Source organism: Sorex fumeus, unplaced genomic scaffold (genome assembly GCF_029834395.1).
Source record: "Sorex fumeus unplaced genomic scaffold, SorFum_2.1 ptg000128l, whole genome shotgun sequence".
Taxonomy (NCBI): Eukaryota; Metazoa; Chordata; class Mammalia; order Eulipotyphla; family Soricidae; genus Sorex; species Sorex fumeus.
Window position 1 is genome coordinate 24,437,313 of NW_026606185.1, and position 14,636 is coordinate 24,451,948.

Sequence of the window (14,636 nt, forward strand, 5' to 3'; positions counted from 1 at the left end):
CAATCAGCTGATCAGTGGCTGAATAAATGCCAGTACTCCTACATTTAAAAAAAAAGTATATACATTTACACATATTCACATATAAGTATACATGTATGTACTCATTTATATATATAGTTATTTGTGTATGTATGATTTGGGGCCACAACCAATAGTGCTCAGGGCTTACTGATTGCTTGAGCTCAGGGATCACTCCAAATGGCACTTGGGGAACATAGGTGGTGCAGGGGATCGAACATGCCAGGCAAGCACCTTACCCTCTGTACTAGCTTTCTGACCCCATCATACTTTTTTCTTTTATATGTCTCGTATAAAAAATAGCTCTAGAATCTTATTTAAAATTCTGGTTAAAGGGTACTCTTACTGTTGCATCTTTTCAGGAAACTCTCCATGACTCACTGTCCCACAAATAGTAAAGATAAGCATGATTTGTGGGTTGATTTGGTGATTTATGATCTCTCCATTAGTAGGCTCTATCAGCCCTTTCTGGTAGTTTCATTCATAAAGACCTATTACCTGAATACATTGTTCCTCTAATGTTTCAAGTTAAGTTCTAATTATAACATATATGAAATACATCCTTGTTGGGCTGGAGAGATAATACAAGAGTTAAGGCACTTTCTTTGCAGGTCACCAATACTGGTTTGATCCCCTCTTATGAGCTCCACAAGGAGCAACCCCTGGAGCAGAACTAAGAGTGGTCCCTCACCCTAGAGTAATTCAGAATGTGGCAAAAAAAAAAAAAATAAAGAAAAACATAGTAGTATTTTTTCCCATAAAGACTCAGGTACTCAATACTCTAAACATTTTTTCATAACTCTAAACACGTTAAAATAGAAAAGCAGCATTTGGCTGTGAAGATAACCCAGAGGTCTACAGCCTATACTTTGCATGCTCTATATAGGCCCCTTAGGGTTTCCCTGGATCACTAGCAATCTGAATGTGGGCCAAAGGCAAAAAAAGAAGAAAGGAAAAGCAATCTATCTCTTTCCTCATTCATCACACCATTAATGGGGGAGGGGGACACTAGACAAGCAGCTAGTGCTCCTTACTCTGTTGTGAGGGGTCATTTCTGGCAGTGATCTAGAGACCATATGCAGTGCTGGTGATAAACCAGGGTCAGTCACATGCAAGACACGTGCCTTAACCCCAGACTTTCTCTCTCAATCTCTTGCTCATTCTGTCATACCACATGAACTCATAATCAATTAAAGGGTTTGCAGGATGATTTGAATAATAACCTAATCTGTCACTTTTTTTTTACTTTTTTTAATTGAATCACTGTGAGATAGACCCTTACAAAGCTGTTCAGGATTAGGTTTTAGTCATACAGTATTCCACACCCATCCTTCCACCAGTGTACATTTCCCAGCACCAGTGTCCCCCAAGTTTCTTCCAATTACCCCCATACCTCACACCCCAGCCTGCCTCTATGGCAAGCACTTTTCATCTCTGTCTCTGTGTCTCTGTCTCTGTCTGTCTCTCTCCTTTGGGGCATTATGGTTTGTGATACTGATACTGAAAGGTTATCAGGAATATCTGTTTACCTACTTTTAACACTCAGTTCTTGTTCAACATGATCATTCCCAGCTATTATTGTCATACTGGTCTCTTCTCTATCTTACCTACCCTCTGCCTCACACACACTTGTGGTTGATTCCAACCATTTATCAGTCCTCCTAGACTGTTTTCCCTTGCCATGAATGAGTCTTCTTTTAAATATTTTTATATACCACAAATGAATGCAGTCATTCTATATCGGTCCCTCTCCTTTTGACTCATTTCACTCTTTTCATCCCTCCCTGGCTTGGGAATGCTGACATTCTCTGGTCTAGTGCTTGGGGACTCTTTTACCACTGTACTGTATCTCTCTTGCCTTGCTTTTTATTTCTTTCACTTGTGTCTTTGCTCTCACTAGGATTTCTAGAACTGTGTTGATCTCTTAGTGGACCTTCTTTCAACTATCTTGCATTGTCAAGTATGATCTTACTTGACTTACACAAGATTATCACCTATGGCTTCTATTATGTCAAAATATGCCTTTCTTTTATAGGAGTAATTGCAGATGAAGTTTGGGGGTTCAGAACCATACCCAAATGGACCTGGAGGAAACCAGGGCCACACTTGGCAGTTTCCAGGGGTCTCATCTCTGTCACTGTCACTGTCCTCCCATTGTTCATCTATTTGCTCGAGTGGACCCAGTAACATTGTGAGACTTGTTAGTGTGTTTGGCATATCGAATACGTCCCGGGTAGCTTGCCAGGCTTTGCCATGTGGGCGAGATTCTCTAGGTAGCTTGCTGGGCTCTCCGAGAGGGGCGGAAGTATTGAACTCGGGTTGGCCAGGTCAGCTGCATGCAAGGCAAACACCCTACCCGCTGTGCTATTGCTCCAGCCCAATACTACTATAGTTATATAAAAAATAATAAATTCTGACACTTGGAACAGTATGGGCGGACCTTGACAATTGTTACTGTGTTTGGCATATTTAATACTTCACAGTAGCTTGCCAGACTTTGCCGTGCGGGCGAGATACTCTCGGTAGCTTGCCTGAGTCATATTCTGGGCCCAAGATACATTCCTTCTGTGGGAAGTTTTGTTAGGAATTTTTAAAGTGTGTGTTTTGGGTGGGAGTGGGGGGGGGGGGAGGATGCTGGGGATTGAATTCAGGTCTCAATGCATACAAGGCAAGTGCTGTACCTCTAAGACACATCCCTAGACCTGTTGGGAATTTCTAAAATCAAAGGTCATTTTATTTTATCTACACCTATTCAGAATATCATATAGTTTGTATCTTTCATTCCATTAGTGTATATATACATATATATATATCACATTTGTTTGCATATGTTGAAGGGTTCTTGCAACTCAGGGATGAATCCCACTTGGCCAAAGATACGATCGTTTAAAGGTGCTGTTGAATAGTTTGTGAACATTTTGCTGAGAACACTGTGCCCATATACATCCAGGATATTGTCTTGTGCTTTTCGTCCAGCAATGTCCTTCTCAGACTGCTGTCCCACCTGCTTCCCATACTGTCATGTCCTCTGGAGGGATGAGAGAAAGGTCAGTATCCTCTTTGGCAGCCTCCAGCACAAATGGGGATGCTGAATACCCATTTACATTCTCTCCCTCATGGGAAAATTCATGAGCTGGGGAAGATCTTTCTTGGGCTGTCAGCTGTGCTGCCTTGGGGGTGGTGATGTGGATAAAGTCAAATGGTGACCATACTCTCACCATTGCATCCAACATCTCTTCTCTTCAGTGGCATGCTGAAATTTTGCTGAAAATCTGAACAATGATTCTCTCAGTTCACTATTCTCTCAGGTTTTTACTGGAATGAATGAGGCTTGCATGTGTTAGAGAAGGCAATCTGCTTTACTCAGCCTAACAATTTAAATAGACTCTTCATTTCTGATTTCCTTCTTTCTGTTTGAAAGTATATGTACATACAGTATTAAATCCTCATGGGCTAGAGAGATAGTACAGGGATTAGAGCATTTGCCTTGCATCTACTTGGCCCCAGATGGATTCCTGACACCACATACGGTCCCCAGAGCCCTGCCAGAAGTGATCACTGAGCATTGCTGTATGTTACCCCAAACCTCCCCTTCCAAAAAAGTCTTCAGCATTGGGGCTGGAGCCATAGTACAGTAGGTAGGCCGTTTTGCCTTCCATGTGGATGCCTTGGGTTCAATCTCTGGTATCCCATTTGGTCCCCCAGCATTGCCAGGAAGCAAAGGTGGTGGGATTCTAACAAATTATATGTAAACTATGCTTAAATATTTCACTGATGCCTAAATTACACATGGACTAACCCAAAGGATCCCAAAGAAGAAAGAAACAACCTTAAGCAGAGGCCAGGGAGACAGTTCATAGAGAGCATAGATGCTCTCCATGTAGGAAGCTGGGTTCAATTCTAAGTACCATACAAATAACGACTGCCAGAGCAACAAAGAACCAAGGGTAGCCCCTGAGCTCTGCAGGATATGTCCTCAAAACAAAAGAAATTTGAACTGCTACCCGAGACTTTCGAGTATGAATCCAACTAATTTGATAATGAAAGAACAAAAGGTAACACTTAGTTTGAGTAATACAATAGAATTCAAAGAATATGACCCAATCTCAAAAGAAGAAAAAAAGAAAAAATCAATCCAGACCAACCCTGACAGCACTGGACCCTTGCCTTTTGTCTACTATTTTGGAGTTATGTTTAAAATGGTAGAAATAGAGGTGCTGGGTGAATTTCTTTGTAGTATTCCATGCTCTTCAAGGTGAAGTTCCATACCTTAGAAACTTTAGTACAGTGGGTAAGACACTTATTTTGCATGCAGCTGACCTAAGTTCAACCCCCAGCACTCCATATTGTCCCCAAAGCCCACCAGGAGTGATCCCTTGATCGCAGAGCCAGGACTGAGCCTTGAGCATCTTTTAAGAGTGGTCCCCATACGAGCAAACAAAAACAAAAGAGAAAAAAAAAAAGAAGGTGCTGAGTATGCAGTGGGTTTGCATAACAGTTAAGAAATTCCATGTTTAGGGTACCTGAATTGTTGAGATTCAGTAATTCCACACAACTTTTGCCTTTGAGACACTATCTTAGTATGCTGAACAGTATACAAAATTGCCCTGCTCTCAATTTTCAAAGTTGAAACTGTTTCCTTGAATAAAAAGTCTGTTATTAAGACTATCAAGTTTCTAGTCAAGATGTGAGAAGCACTGCAGTGTCATGGAAACTTATTTTTGAATAGACATTAGGTACCTTTTTAAATTGTAGCCACTCTTGTTTTAAGAGCCCAAACCAGATCTTATCTTTTAAAAATTCACTTTAAAAAAAATTAAAATCTACTTTTATCTGTGGGGCTGAAGCGATAGCCCAGGGGGTAGGGCATTTGGGTCGACCTGGCTGACCCGGGTTCGATTCCTCCGCCCCTCTTGGAGAGACTGGCAAGCTACCAAGAGTATCCTGCCCGCACGGCAAAGCCTGGCAAACTACACAGTAACAAGAAGTCTCACAATGGAGACGTTACTGGTCCCGCTCGAGCAAATCGATGAACAATGGGAAAACAGTGCTACAGTGCTACTTTTATCTGTATGTAGTTCGGGACTAAATTTGTACATGATTTCTATTTCAGCCATGAGAAAACACCATTAAGTCATTATTAAAGGTATCCATTCATAAATTATTTTTATTTTTCATTAAATGAGCACAGAGTCATTAGCATATTAATAACAGATATGTTTATTATTACATATCCATCAGTGCGGCTTTCAATACCACTTGAAACATGCATATCATCCTAGAGACGAATCAGTTTTCCAGTGCTTCTTGATACACATTACTGCAAAGCCATTATAAATTACTGAGGAGGTATTTGGTTAAAAAGATAAACAAAAAAAATCATACTGCCCCTATGAGTCAACTCTTGTTACTGGACAAGAGTTTAATAATATTTATCTGATAATTCCTATGTTAACTGGAAAACATCACAGATGTATTGCCATAATTTTATAGTGGGAACAACCTATAACATAATTTGCAGCTTTATAAAGTCATTTTAACAGGCAAACTGATGCAGACTATACGCAGTTTATCAAAGTCCAATAAACTTGTATATATTTTAAATGATACCAATTATTAATGAAAAATTCAGATACATCATTTTTGAAACTTATTTATGGCAGTAAGTAACTCAAATTAAGGCACTAAAAGAGCAACGTAACTCCCATTGAAAGTGTTCTAAGAATAATTTACATTTCAAACAGTGCATACATTTTTCATACGTTAACTTAAGGTCTTTATCACTTAAAACCACAAAGAAATACATTATACAATTACAGAAATGATGTACCCCACAAAATGGTTTTAAACTCAGTTCTTTTGTACAATTAGTTCCTAATGTCTCTAGTAGTAACTCAATATGGCTTGGCAAAACTGCATAGAGTAAATGTAAAATTTTTTGCCTTCTCCCAACCCTTAATCTATAAACTTGCTGAAACACATACAGTATTTTGTAAAGCACATAATGAAAGGTATTTATTCTCCATTAAGTCCACCATGGGTAATCAACAATAAGGCTTTTAAATTCTACAGTGAGGACACTAAAGTCAAGTGATGTCACTGCTTTCTTAAAAGTTTTTATAGTCCTGCAAGAGCACAAAAACTGAAGTCATTTAAAAATTTTCTTGTCTCATTTTGAGATATTTTCATTACTCCTTCCATGAGCTGGTCTTGATAGTGATGGCCATTCCACCTGAAAGTGAAAGTCCCTTCCTCTTACTCAGACGAGGAAAACTATATTCTATCATGATTGACAGGCATTTTATTAGAAATTCAAAAAGGCAGCACCTTTTTAAAAATATATATCTAGCTAAGCTTTCCCCAAATTGTACTTGCATTACACAGTAATAATTAATCTAATCTACCTTTAGGCAAACCCGCAATTAAACAAAAAACCCTCAGTGTGCTTTTGTGCCAAAGCAAGGACAGAGTAACAGCAATCTTAACCCTGAAGCCTGTGATATGTGTGTCAAAGAACAGTCCGTCTGCTCTGCATGGGTAAAGAAGCCTGGCTTCTCAGGTAGCATCCCACATGATCCCATAAAGCACTGCATCATATGGTTAGCTGTTGGAGGAAAAACGGAAAAACAGATTATTTTAAGAAAAGCACTCAGTTAAAACCACAAAAAAGGTGCACATACACTACTGTTGTCTCTTCAGCACTGTCTATTTTGCTCTATTTCAAATCCATTTTTATACAACTATAATCCAATTTTATTTAGAATTTTAGTTATTTAGCACAGAGCTAATGTAGCACTCCATATAAATATCTCATACATGAACAATAATATACTAGAAAAGAATGGTAGTTAAAGAATACAATTAGGAGGGACTGGAGAGATAGCTCAATGGGGTAAGCCAATGCTTTGTATGCAGGAGGCATGGGTTTAATCCAAGAACCTAGAGCACAAGGATAAAAAAAAAAAAAAGAAGTGGACAAATAAATTCCCCCCACCCCGAATTTTAGGGCCGCAACAGTGGCTACTCCTGGCTCTGTGCTTAGGATACCATACGGAGTGCTGGGAAATCGAATCTCATTTGGCCACATACAAGGCAAGGTAAGTGCCCTACCCTCTATTAGCCTCTCACATTGCTACATCTCAATCCTTACCTAGTTTTTCCAGATGTATTTTTGACTACTTTCCGGAAAGACTGATTTGCAGTAGATCTTGTAGAAAGTGTTCGGGGTGATGCACGAACGAAACCAGACGGTGGGTTCTTAGGGATCTTCTTTACTAAATGAGTTACCCATTTCTTCTGTTCATCCTGAGAACATGCTAACAACAGCATATCTCTTGCTGATGTTACATCATAACTTACTATGTTAAGGGGGAAAAAAAGGCAATTAAACTCATGATACCTAAAAATACATTTACTGAATACAATAATGAAGCTCCTTAAAATTTGAAACATTTACTATTATTTGCTGAATTTGGATACTCTTTCTCAATTTGATTAAAGACTGAAAAATAAAAACAGTAAAGTAGGTACAGCCTATAAAGTTCCCTCATGCACCTTTGCTAAACTAGAAGACATTATTGTTTATGTTAAACATATGTTTGGCCCAGGAAATGAAAATCAGAAAAACAAAAATGAAGAAAAGGGCCCAAGAGGGTATATCACAATCAAAAGGGCACTTCTTCGTGACACTTTTTATTTTATTTTTATTTATTTGTTTTTTTTTGCTCTTTTTTTGGGTCACACCTGGCGATGCACAGGGGTTACTCCTGGCTCTGCACTCAGGAGTTACTCCTGGCGGTGCTCAGGGGACCATATGGGATGCTGGGAATCGAACCTGGCTCGTATGCGTGCAAGGCAAACGCCCTACCCGCTGTGCTATCTCTCCAGCCCCACACTTTTTAAAACTAGGTGATATATTAAATGGTATTTGGGGGCCTGAGGCCTTTCCTGGGAATGCTTGAGAGGTCTGTGGCACTGCAGATGGAACTCAGGGCTTTGCAGTTTTCCCACCCCACTTTTTGGCTTTTGGGTCAAACTTGGCGGTGCTCCTGGGTTGCTTTCCGTGGTAAGGTGATAGGGATCCAATCTGAGCCTCCTGTAATGCAAAGCTTTCAGATATCCTTCCACTCAGTTTTTCATTAACAAAGGTAGTCTCTTTAAAAATATGTCCATTCAAAGAAATGGAGCAAACACTCCTGAAATTTATATGGAACAATAAGTCCCCACGAATAGCTAAAGCAATTCTTGGGAAAAAGAAAATGGGAGGAATCAACCTCCCTAACTTCAAACTCTACTACAAAGCAGTAATAATTAAAACAGCGTGGTACTGGAACAAAAGCAGAACTGCAGACCAATGGAACAGGGTTGAATACACTGACATCTCCCCTCAATCATATGATCATCTAATCTTTGATAAAGGTGCAAGAAATGTGAAGTGGAGTAAGGAAAGCCTCTTTAACAAATTGTGCTGGCATCACTGGATGGCTACATGCAAAAAAAATAGGCTCAGAACTCTGCCTAACACCATGTACAAAAATAAGATCAAAATGGATTAAAGACCTCAACATCAGACCAGACACCATAAGGTACATTGAAGACAAAGTTCGCAAAACCCTCCATGACATTGAGGCTAATGGTACTTTCAAAGATGCCACGCCACTGGCCGAACAAGTAAAAACAGAGATAGATAAATAGGACTATCTTAAACTAAGAAGCTTCTGTACCTCCAAAGAAAGAGTGACCAAAATACAAAGACAGTCTACAGAATGGGAAAGGATATTCACCGAATACACATCTGACAAGGGGTTGATATCAAGGATATACAAAGTACTGGTGGAACTCCACAGGAAGAAAACATCCAACCCCATCCAAAAATGGGGCAATGAAATGAACAGAAACTTTCTCAAAGAAGAAATCCGAATGGCAAAAAAGCACATGAGAAAATGCTCTACATCATTAATCATCAGGGAGATGCAGATCAAAACCACAATGAGATACCATCTCACACCTCAGAGACTGGCCCACATTCAAAAGAACAAAAGCAACCGATGCTGGCGCGGATGTGGCGAGAAAGGGACACTCCTTCACTGTTGGTGGGAATGCTGACTAGTTCAGCCCTTTTGGAACAGTATGGACGTTTCTCAAAAAATTAGAAATTGAGCTCCCATTTGACCCAGCGATACCACTCCTGGGAGTATACCCCAGAGAGGCAAAAATGTGTAGTCGAAGTGACATCTGCACTTGTTTGTTCATTGCAGCACTCTTTACAATAGCCAGAAACTGGAAGAAACCTGAGTGCCCAAGAACAGATGACTGGTTAAAGAAACTTTGGTACATCTACACAATGGAGTATTATGTAGCTCTTAGAAAAGATGAAGTTATGAACTTTACATACAAGTGGTACAATATGGAAAGTATCATGCTAAGCGAAATGAGTCAGAAAGAGAGGGATAGACATAGAAAGATTGCATTCATCTGGGGGATATAAAGCAACAAAATATGAGATCAATACCTAAGAATAGCTGAGATCAACACCAGGAGGATTACTCCATAGCTTAGAGGCCAGCCGGGTATTCTAGGGGAAAGGGCAGTTCAGATAGAGAAGGGAGCACCAAATAAAGGGTGTTGGGAGGATCCTCCCAGGATGGGAGAAGCATGCTCAAAGTAGACTATAGACTGCACATGACTGCCACTCAATGCCTCTTTTGCAGACCACAACACCCAAAAGGAGAGAGAGAACAAAGGGGAATGCCCTGCCACAGAGGCAGGGTGGGAGGGGGGGTGGGGGGAAATGGGCACTGGTGGAGGGATGGGTATTTGATCATTGTATGACCGAAATCCAAGCACAAAGATTTGTAAATCTACAACTGTACCTCATGGTGCTTCACTAAAAAAAAAAAAAAATTGCAAAAAAAAAAAATGTCCAAAGGTAATCTGCAGTTGCTAAATGACATTTGAATATTATTCCATTAATGTAAAAAAAAAAAGCCTTATACATGCAAGGCATACATTTTACTACTGGGCCACACACAGAGATCTACTGCCAAAATACCAGGCTACCCCTATACCATGTCTGCGGCCCCAACTACTTATAACCTCTTTACAACTTAATATAGAAAATAAGACACGAGTTGTTTTATTCATTATTAAGTCATAAATATAATTTTCATTTACCTTTACATGAAGAAATTAAATCTTACCTTTACATGGAGAAATTAAATCTTCTTTCTTATCTAAGTGATCTCGGTGGCACTTAACATGGCATCTTCGACATTCTAGGGCAGGGGGTGGCTTAAAAACATGCCATAGAGGTTTGGCACAGGCCTCACAGTTGGCAGGAAAGTGGTAGAGTGTAGGAATGAACTCATGGCCTTTGTGGTTTTGAAAATTAGTTTTTTCAGCTTGTACTGGTTCCATCTCTACATCTTTTCTACATTCACCTTCATTTGCATATAGTATCTAAAAATCATTAAAGGAAAAATAACAATCTATACATAAAAATTTCAATTGTATAAAAATACTGGTATTTATATTTACTTCATGAAATACATAGTATTTGTAGATAAAAGATCTAAAGTGATAATTTCAGATTATTACCTGGAATATTTTAGGAATTTCCTCAGTTTCAGCTCTGTACACGTCTCCTTGGGTTACCGGTCGAACATGAAACAATTTACTATTATAAAAAGAATATGGTATAGGTCATTATAAAAATTCATTTAGAGCAAAAAAACAAGCATTTCATTAAAAAGGATATACAGGTGGCAAATAAACATAATGGAAGATGCCCAACATCACTAATATCAGATAAATGAAAATTAAGATCACAACACCAACTGGACTTTTAAAATTAAAAAAACAGTATTTAGGGAAGATAGTATAGTGAGTAGGGTGTTTCCTTTGCACACAACCAAGTCAGTTCATTCCCTGCATCCCATATGGGACCCCAAGTCCACCAGGAGTGATTTCTGAACGCAGAGTGAGAAAATAATCCTTGAGCATCATAAGGTATGCCCCCCCAATTTCTTTTTTGAAAAGTAATCTCAAATGCTGATACAATAGAACAATTAGATTACTTATATAATCATGGCAGAAATGTAAATCTGCAGAACTACTTTGGAAAAAGGAACAGGCATTTCATATAAAACCAAACACATATGACACATACACTATATGACTTCACAGTTTTACTACTGATTCTTTATTCAAGGGAAATAAAAATTTATACATACAAGAGTTGATATAAAATTATAAAATTCAAAAATTTGAAATTATAAAATTTATGTAACCAGAAGTTTTCATAGCAGCATTATTCACAATGACCCCAAACAAAAATGAAAACAATCCAAATGAATGGTTATAACTGTGGTATAGTTAACTGTCGCACGTGTCTTTTTTTTTTTTTTGGCCAGTCCCCAAATTTCTGCATTTGTATTCAGAACTTTCACATATATTTCTTTTATTCTTCCTTTTGAGGCCACACCCAGTGGTGCCCAGGGCTCATTCCTGGCTCTGTGCTCAAGGATTACTCCTAATGGAGCTCAGAGAACCATACGGGGTACTGGGACTGAAACTTGGTGTGCAAGGCAAATGTCTTAACCCATGTATTATGGCTTTGGTTGGCCCTTACAAATCAATCTTTTCAATCTTTTTTTTAAAAAAAACTTTAATGTAGGAGTACTGCTACATATTCAGCCATTGGTCAAGCTGATCACAAATCAATCACAAAAAAGATAAGTAACCCAATTAAATATGGACAAAAGAATTGGAGACACTTGGGCAGGAGAGAGCACAAGGCTCTGAGTGCAGCTTTGGTGAGATCCCAATCCCCAGCACCCGCATGGTCCCATGTTGGGCAGAGTTGTGAACTGAGCAAAGACGTTCTTCTTAGGAAAAAGGAAAACCAAAACTTTTCCTTTGAGTAAGGAAACCGATAACACCCATTCTTTTTAAAACTCTAGACCCTTGTAATTCTGGTAAATACTATTAATAAACTGAAACTGGGCATCCTCCTAACATTAATTTATAAATGTTACAATCTTATTCAAAGGATTGGATTTTGCCCACACCTAGAAAATTCCCTGCCTTAGTCCTTTCCAAAATAAATCATCTTTGATCAAAAGCGATGCTGGGAATAAAACAGGCAGTCCCTAAAAAAAGAAATGCTTTCTCTCTTTGTAACTTGCTTCAAATGGAAATTACTCCTCTAGGGGATCACAGCTCAAAGAGCTGAGCACATCACATGCTCTGCATACAGGAGACCCATTCTATCCCATGCGTCTCATAAGGTCCTTTAAGCATATGACCAAAGCACCTAGCCTGGGATAGCCCCTGACCAACACTGGGTCTGACCCAAAAACACAAAAACCAAACCAAAGCAAACCCAAATGTAAAATTCTCCTCTATTGAAGATAAACTGCTTGTCAAATTTATATAAGCCTGAAGTCTGGTAAAATATGAAAGATGCGACAAAACAGTCCTGATACTGATACTTTTAAATAAATGAAAATTTTTTCTTTTTATCCAAATGCTCTCTAAACTTAAAACCAATAAACACTTGAAATAAATTTTCTGCTGCATATGTGAATAACATACACAAAATTTTCCCTGCTCACACTGTGCTAGAATAAGATTTAATATAGCTATTTAAGTTAGTTATGAAAAAGCCAAGTCAATATTAAATATCAAGCTAAATTAAAATGTTTTTACTTAATTTCAGTATTTTAGTAAAATTAAAATAATTGTTAATAACTGACTTAAAATTCTATAAAAGACAACTTACTCTATATCCAATACCATGGATGGATTGGATTGTTCTTTATCTTGTTCATCGTTATAAAACAAAATTTTTTTGCTGCTTACCACAACATACTGAAATGAGAAAAAAAGGGGAGGAAGAAATATATGAGTAACATTGATTTAAAGTGATAAGCATAGTATCTACCATCTGTAAAGCTCTAATGTCTTAATTTAAAATAAAATGTAATAATGGAGCAGTTAATACAAGTTCTGTGCTCGAAAAGGAAAACACATAATAAATTACCAATTAGATAAAATGAGTCAAACAGTACCTGTTTCTTCCAGCCGTATCTTTTGATATTTCCTCTATTTGGTATTGAAAGCCAACCTTCAATTCTTGACTCTGAGGGAAAAAATATAAAGGATTCAGTCTTCAGTTGTAACAAAAGCAAAAGCTAGATGATTGGTTGTTTGACAGCATGCAGCAACAAGCATCTGAACACAGCTAAATGAATAAATGCTATAATTTGCTCTTTCATGCTTCAATCACACAAATCAACTTTAATGGCCATACAAATATTGCAGAAAAAAATTCCAAGCCACCTTCCCCAAAAATTAACACTTAGTATTCTACTATAAAAGTATGAAGTAACAACATCATCATTTAGAGCCAGGCAAGACTGGATGGATTGCAGCTTAAATGGCATATAATAAGAAGACTTTAAATATAATTTACATTCATATAAAAATACATAGCAAAAAAAAAGTATGAAGCAAGTGGAACAAATCAGAGCCATGATTTACACAAGAAAGAACAAGCAAAAGTACAGAAGTGACCTATTACTCACAGAAGATAAGAATAGAAGATAAATAAATAAGGAATGCAGGTAGAATCAACTAGATATAAAGAATAAGAGACAAGCATTTTATTTGTTTTCTCAGTACAATATTCTTATAAACGTTTGGGTAAGATACCTCTAATAATTTCAAACTATCAAATTTTAGTTTGGAGGGTACTTAATTCTGGAGATTAGTCCAGTTACAAATGTTAGCAAACTGGAGACATAAAGTCTTTTATACTTATAGTCTTTCAAGTTTATAGAATTTAATAAATGGTTCAAGAACAGAGAATTCAGGTGGTCTACTTTAATCAAAGCAGTTTGTACATACCTGAAATTCCTTGACTAAAATGATTATGGCATTTTATAATCATTACTACTTAAGTAGAATTATTATTTATATCACAAATATAAACATGAAATATTTTATGTTTATGTAAACATAAAACAAAGGGAAAACTGTATTAGAAAAGGTTGTTTCCTAATAAAGTTAGGCAATTGTTCTTCTATCTTTCTCATATTTGGTAGCAAAAGAAAATTAACATGTGACAGTACAAGGCTAAAATATTCTCCATATATGGGGGGTGGGGCACACGTGGTGATGCTCAGGGGTTACTCCTGGCTCTGCACTCAAGAAATACTCCTGGTGGTGGCTCAGTGGACTCTATGGGATGGCGGGGATAGAACCCAGGTAGGCTACATGCAAGGCAAAACGCTACCCGGTGCACTATCACTCCAGGGCCACAACTCAGTCTTCTAGTAACAACAGGTAACATTTACTAAGTAATAATTCCTAAGTATCTTAAAACATGTATAATATATGTATAACTCCATGAATACAGGATATCATTTTCTTAGAAACAGGATAGGGTAGGTTCCACTATCATACTCCATTAACAAATAAAGAGACTTAAATCATAAAGTGAACTGACTTTTGGGGGGCGGGGGAGGCTGGGGGCACCATACCCTGCAGTGCTCAGGACTTACTCCTGGTGGTGCTCTGGGGATATGTGGTGCTGCTGATCAAAATCAGGTCAATCA

General features: G+C 38.1%; 1 protein-coding gene across 3 annotated transcripts in view; it reads right to left on the reverse strand.

Annotated features, from left to right (window-relative positions):
- Positions 1–5,220: 5,220 nt before the first annotated feature.
- The window catches only part of ROCK1 (Rho associated coiled-coil containing protein kinase 1), a 122,880-nt gene continuing 113,464 nt past the window's right edge, over positions 5,221–14,636 (reverse strand). For 2 of the 3 annotated variants that reach the window (XM_056137909.1, XM_056137908.1), the window contains exons 28-33: positions 13,089–13,159; positions 12,800–12,888; positions 10,615–10,693; positions 10,218–10,476; positions 7,169–7,376; positions 5,221–6,622 (exon numbers count right to left, since the gene is read on the reverse strand). In XM_056137909.1, the coding sequence (XP_055993884.1) occupies positions 6,619–6,622; positions 7,169–7,376; positions 10,218–10,476; positions 10,615–10,693; positions 12,800–12,888; positions 13,089–13,159 (710 nt within the window). In that variant the 3' untranslated portion in view covers positions 5,221–6,618. Of the gene's footprint in view, positions 6,623–7,168; positions 7,377–10,217; positions 10,477–10,614; positions 10,694–12,799; positions 12,889–13,088; positions 13,160–13,604; positions 13,654–14,636 lie in introns of those variants that run through there. The other variant, XR_008795528.1, reaches the window with a different exon arrangement.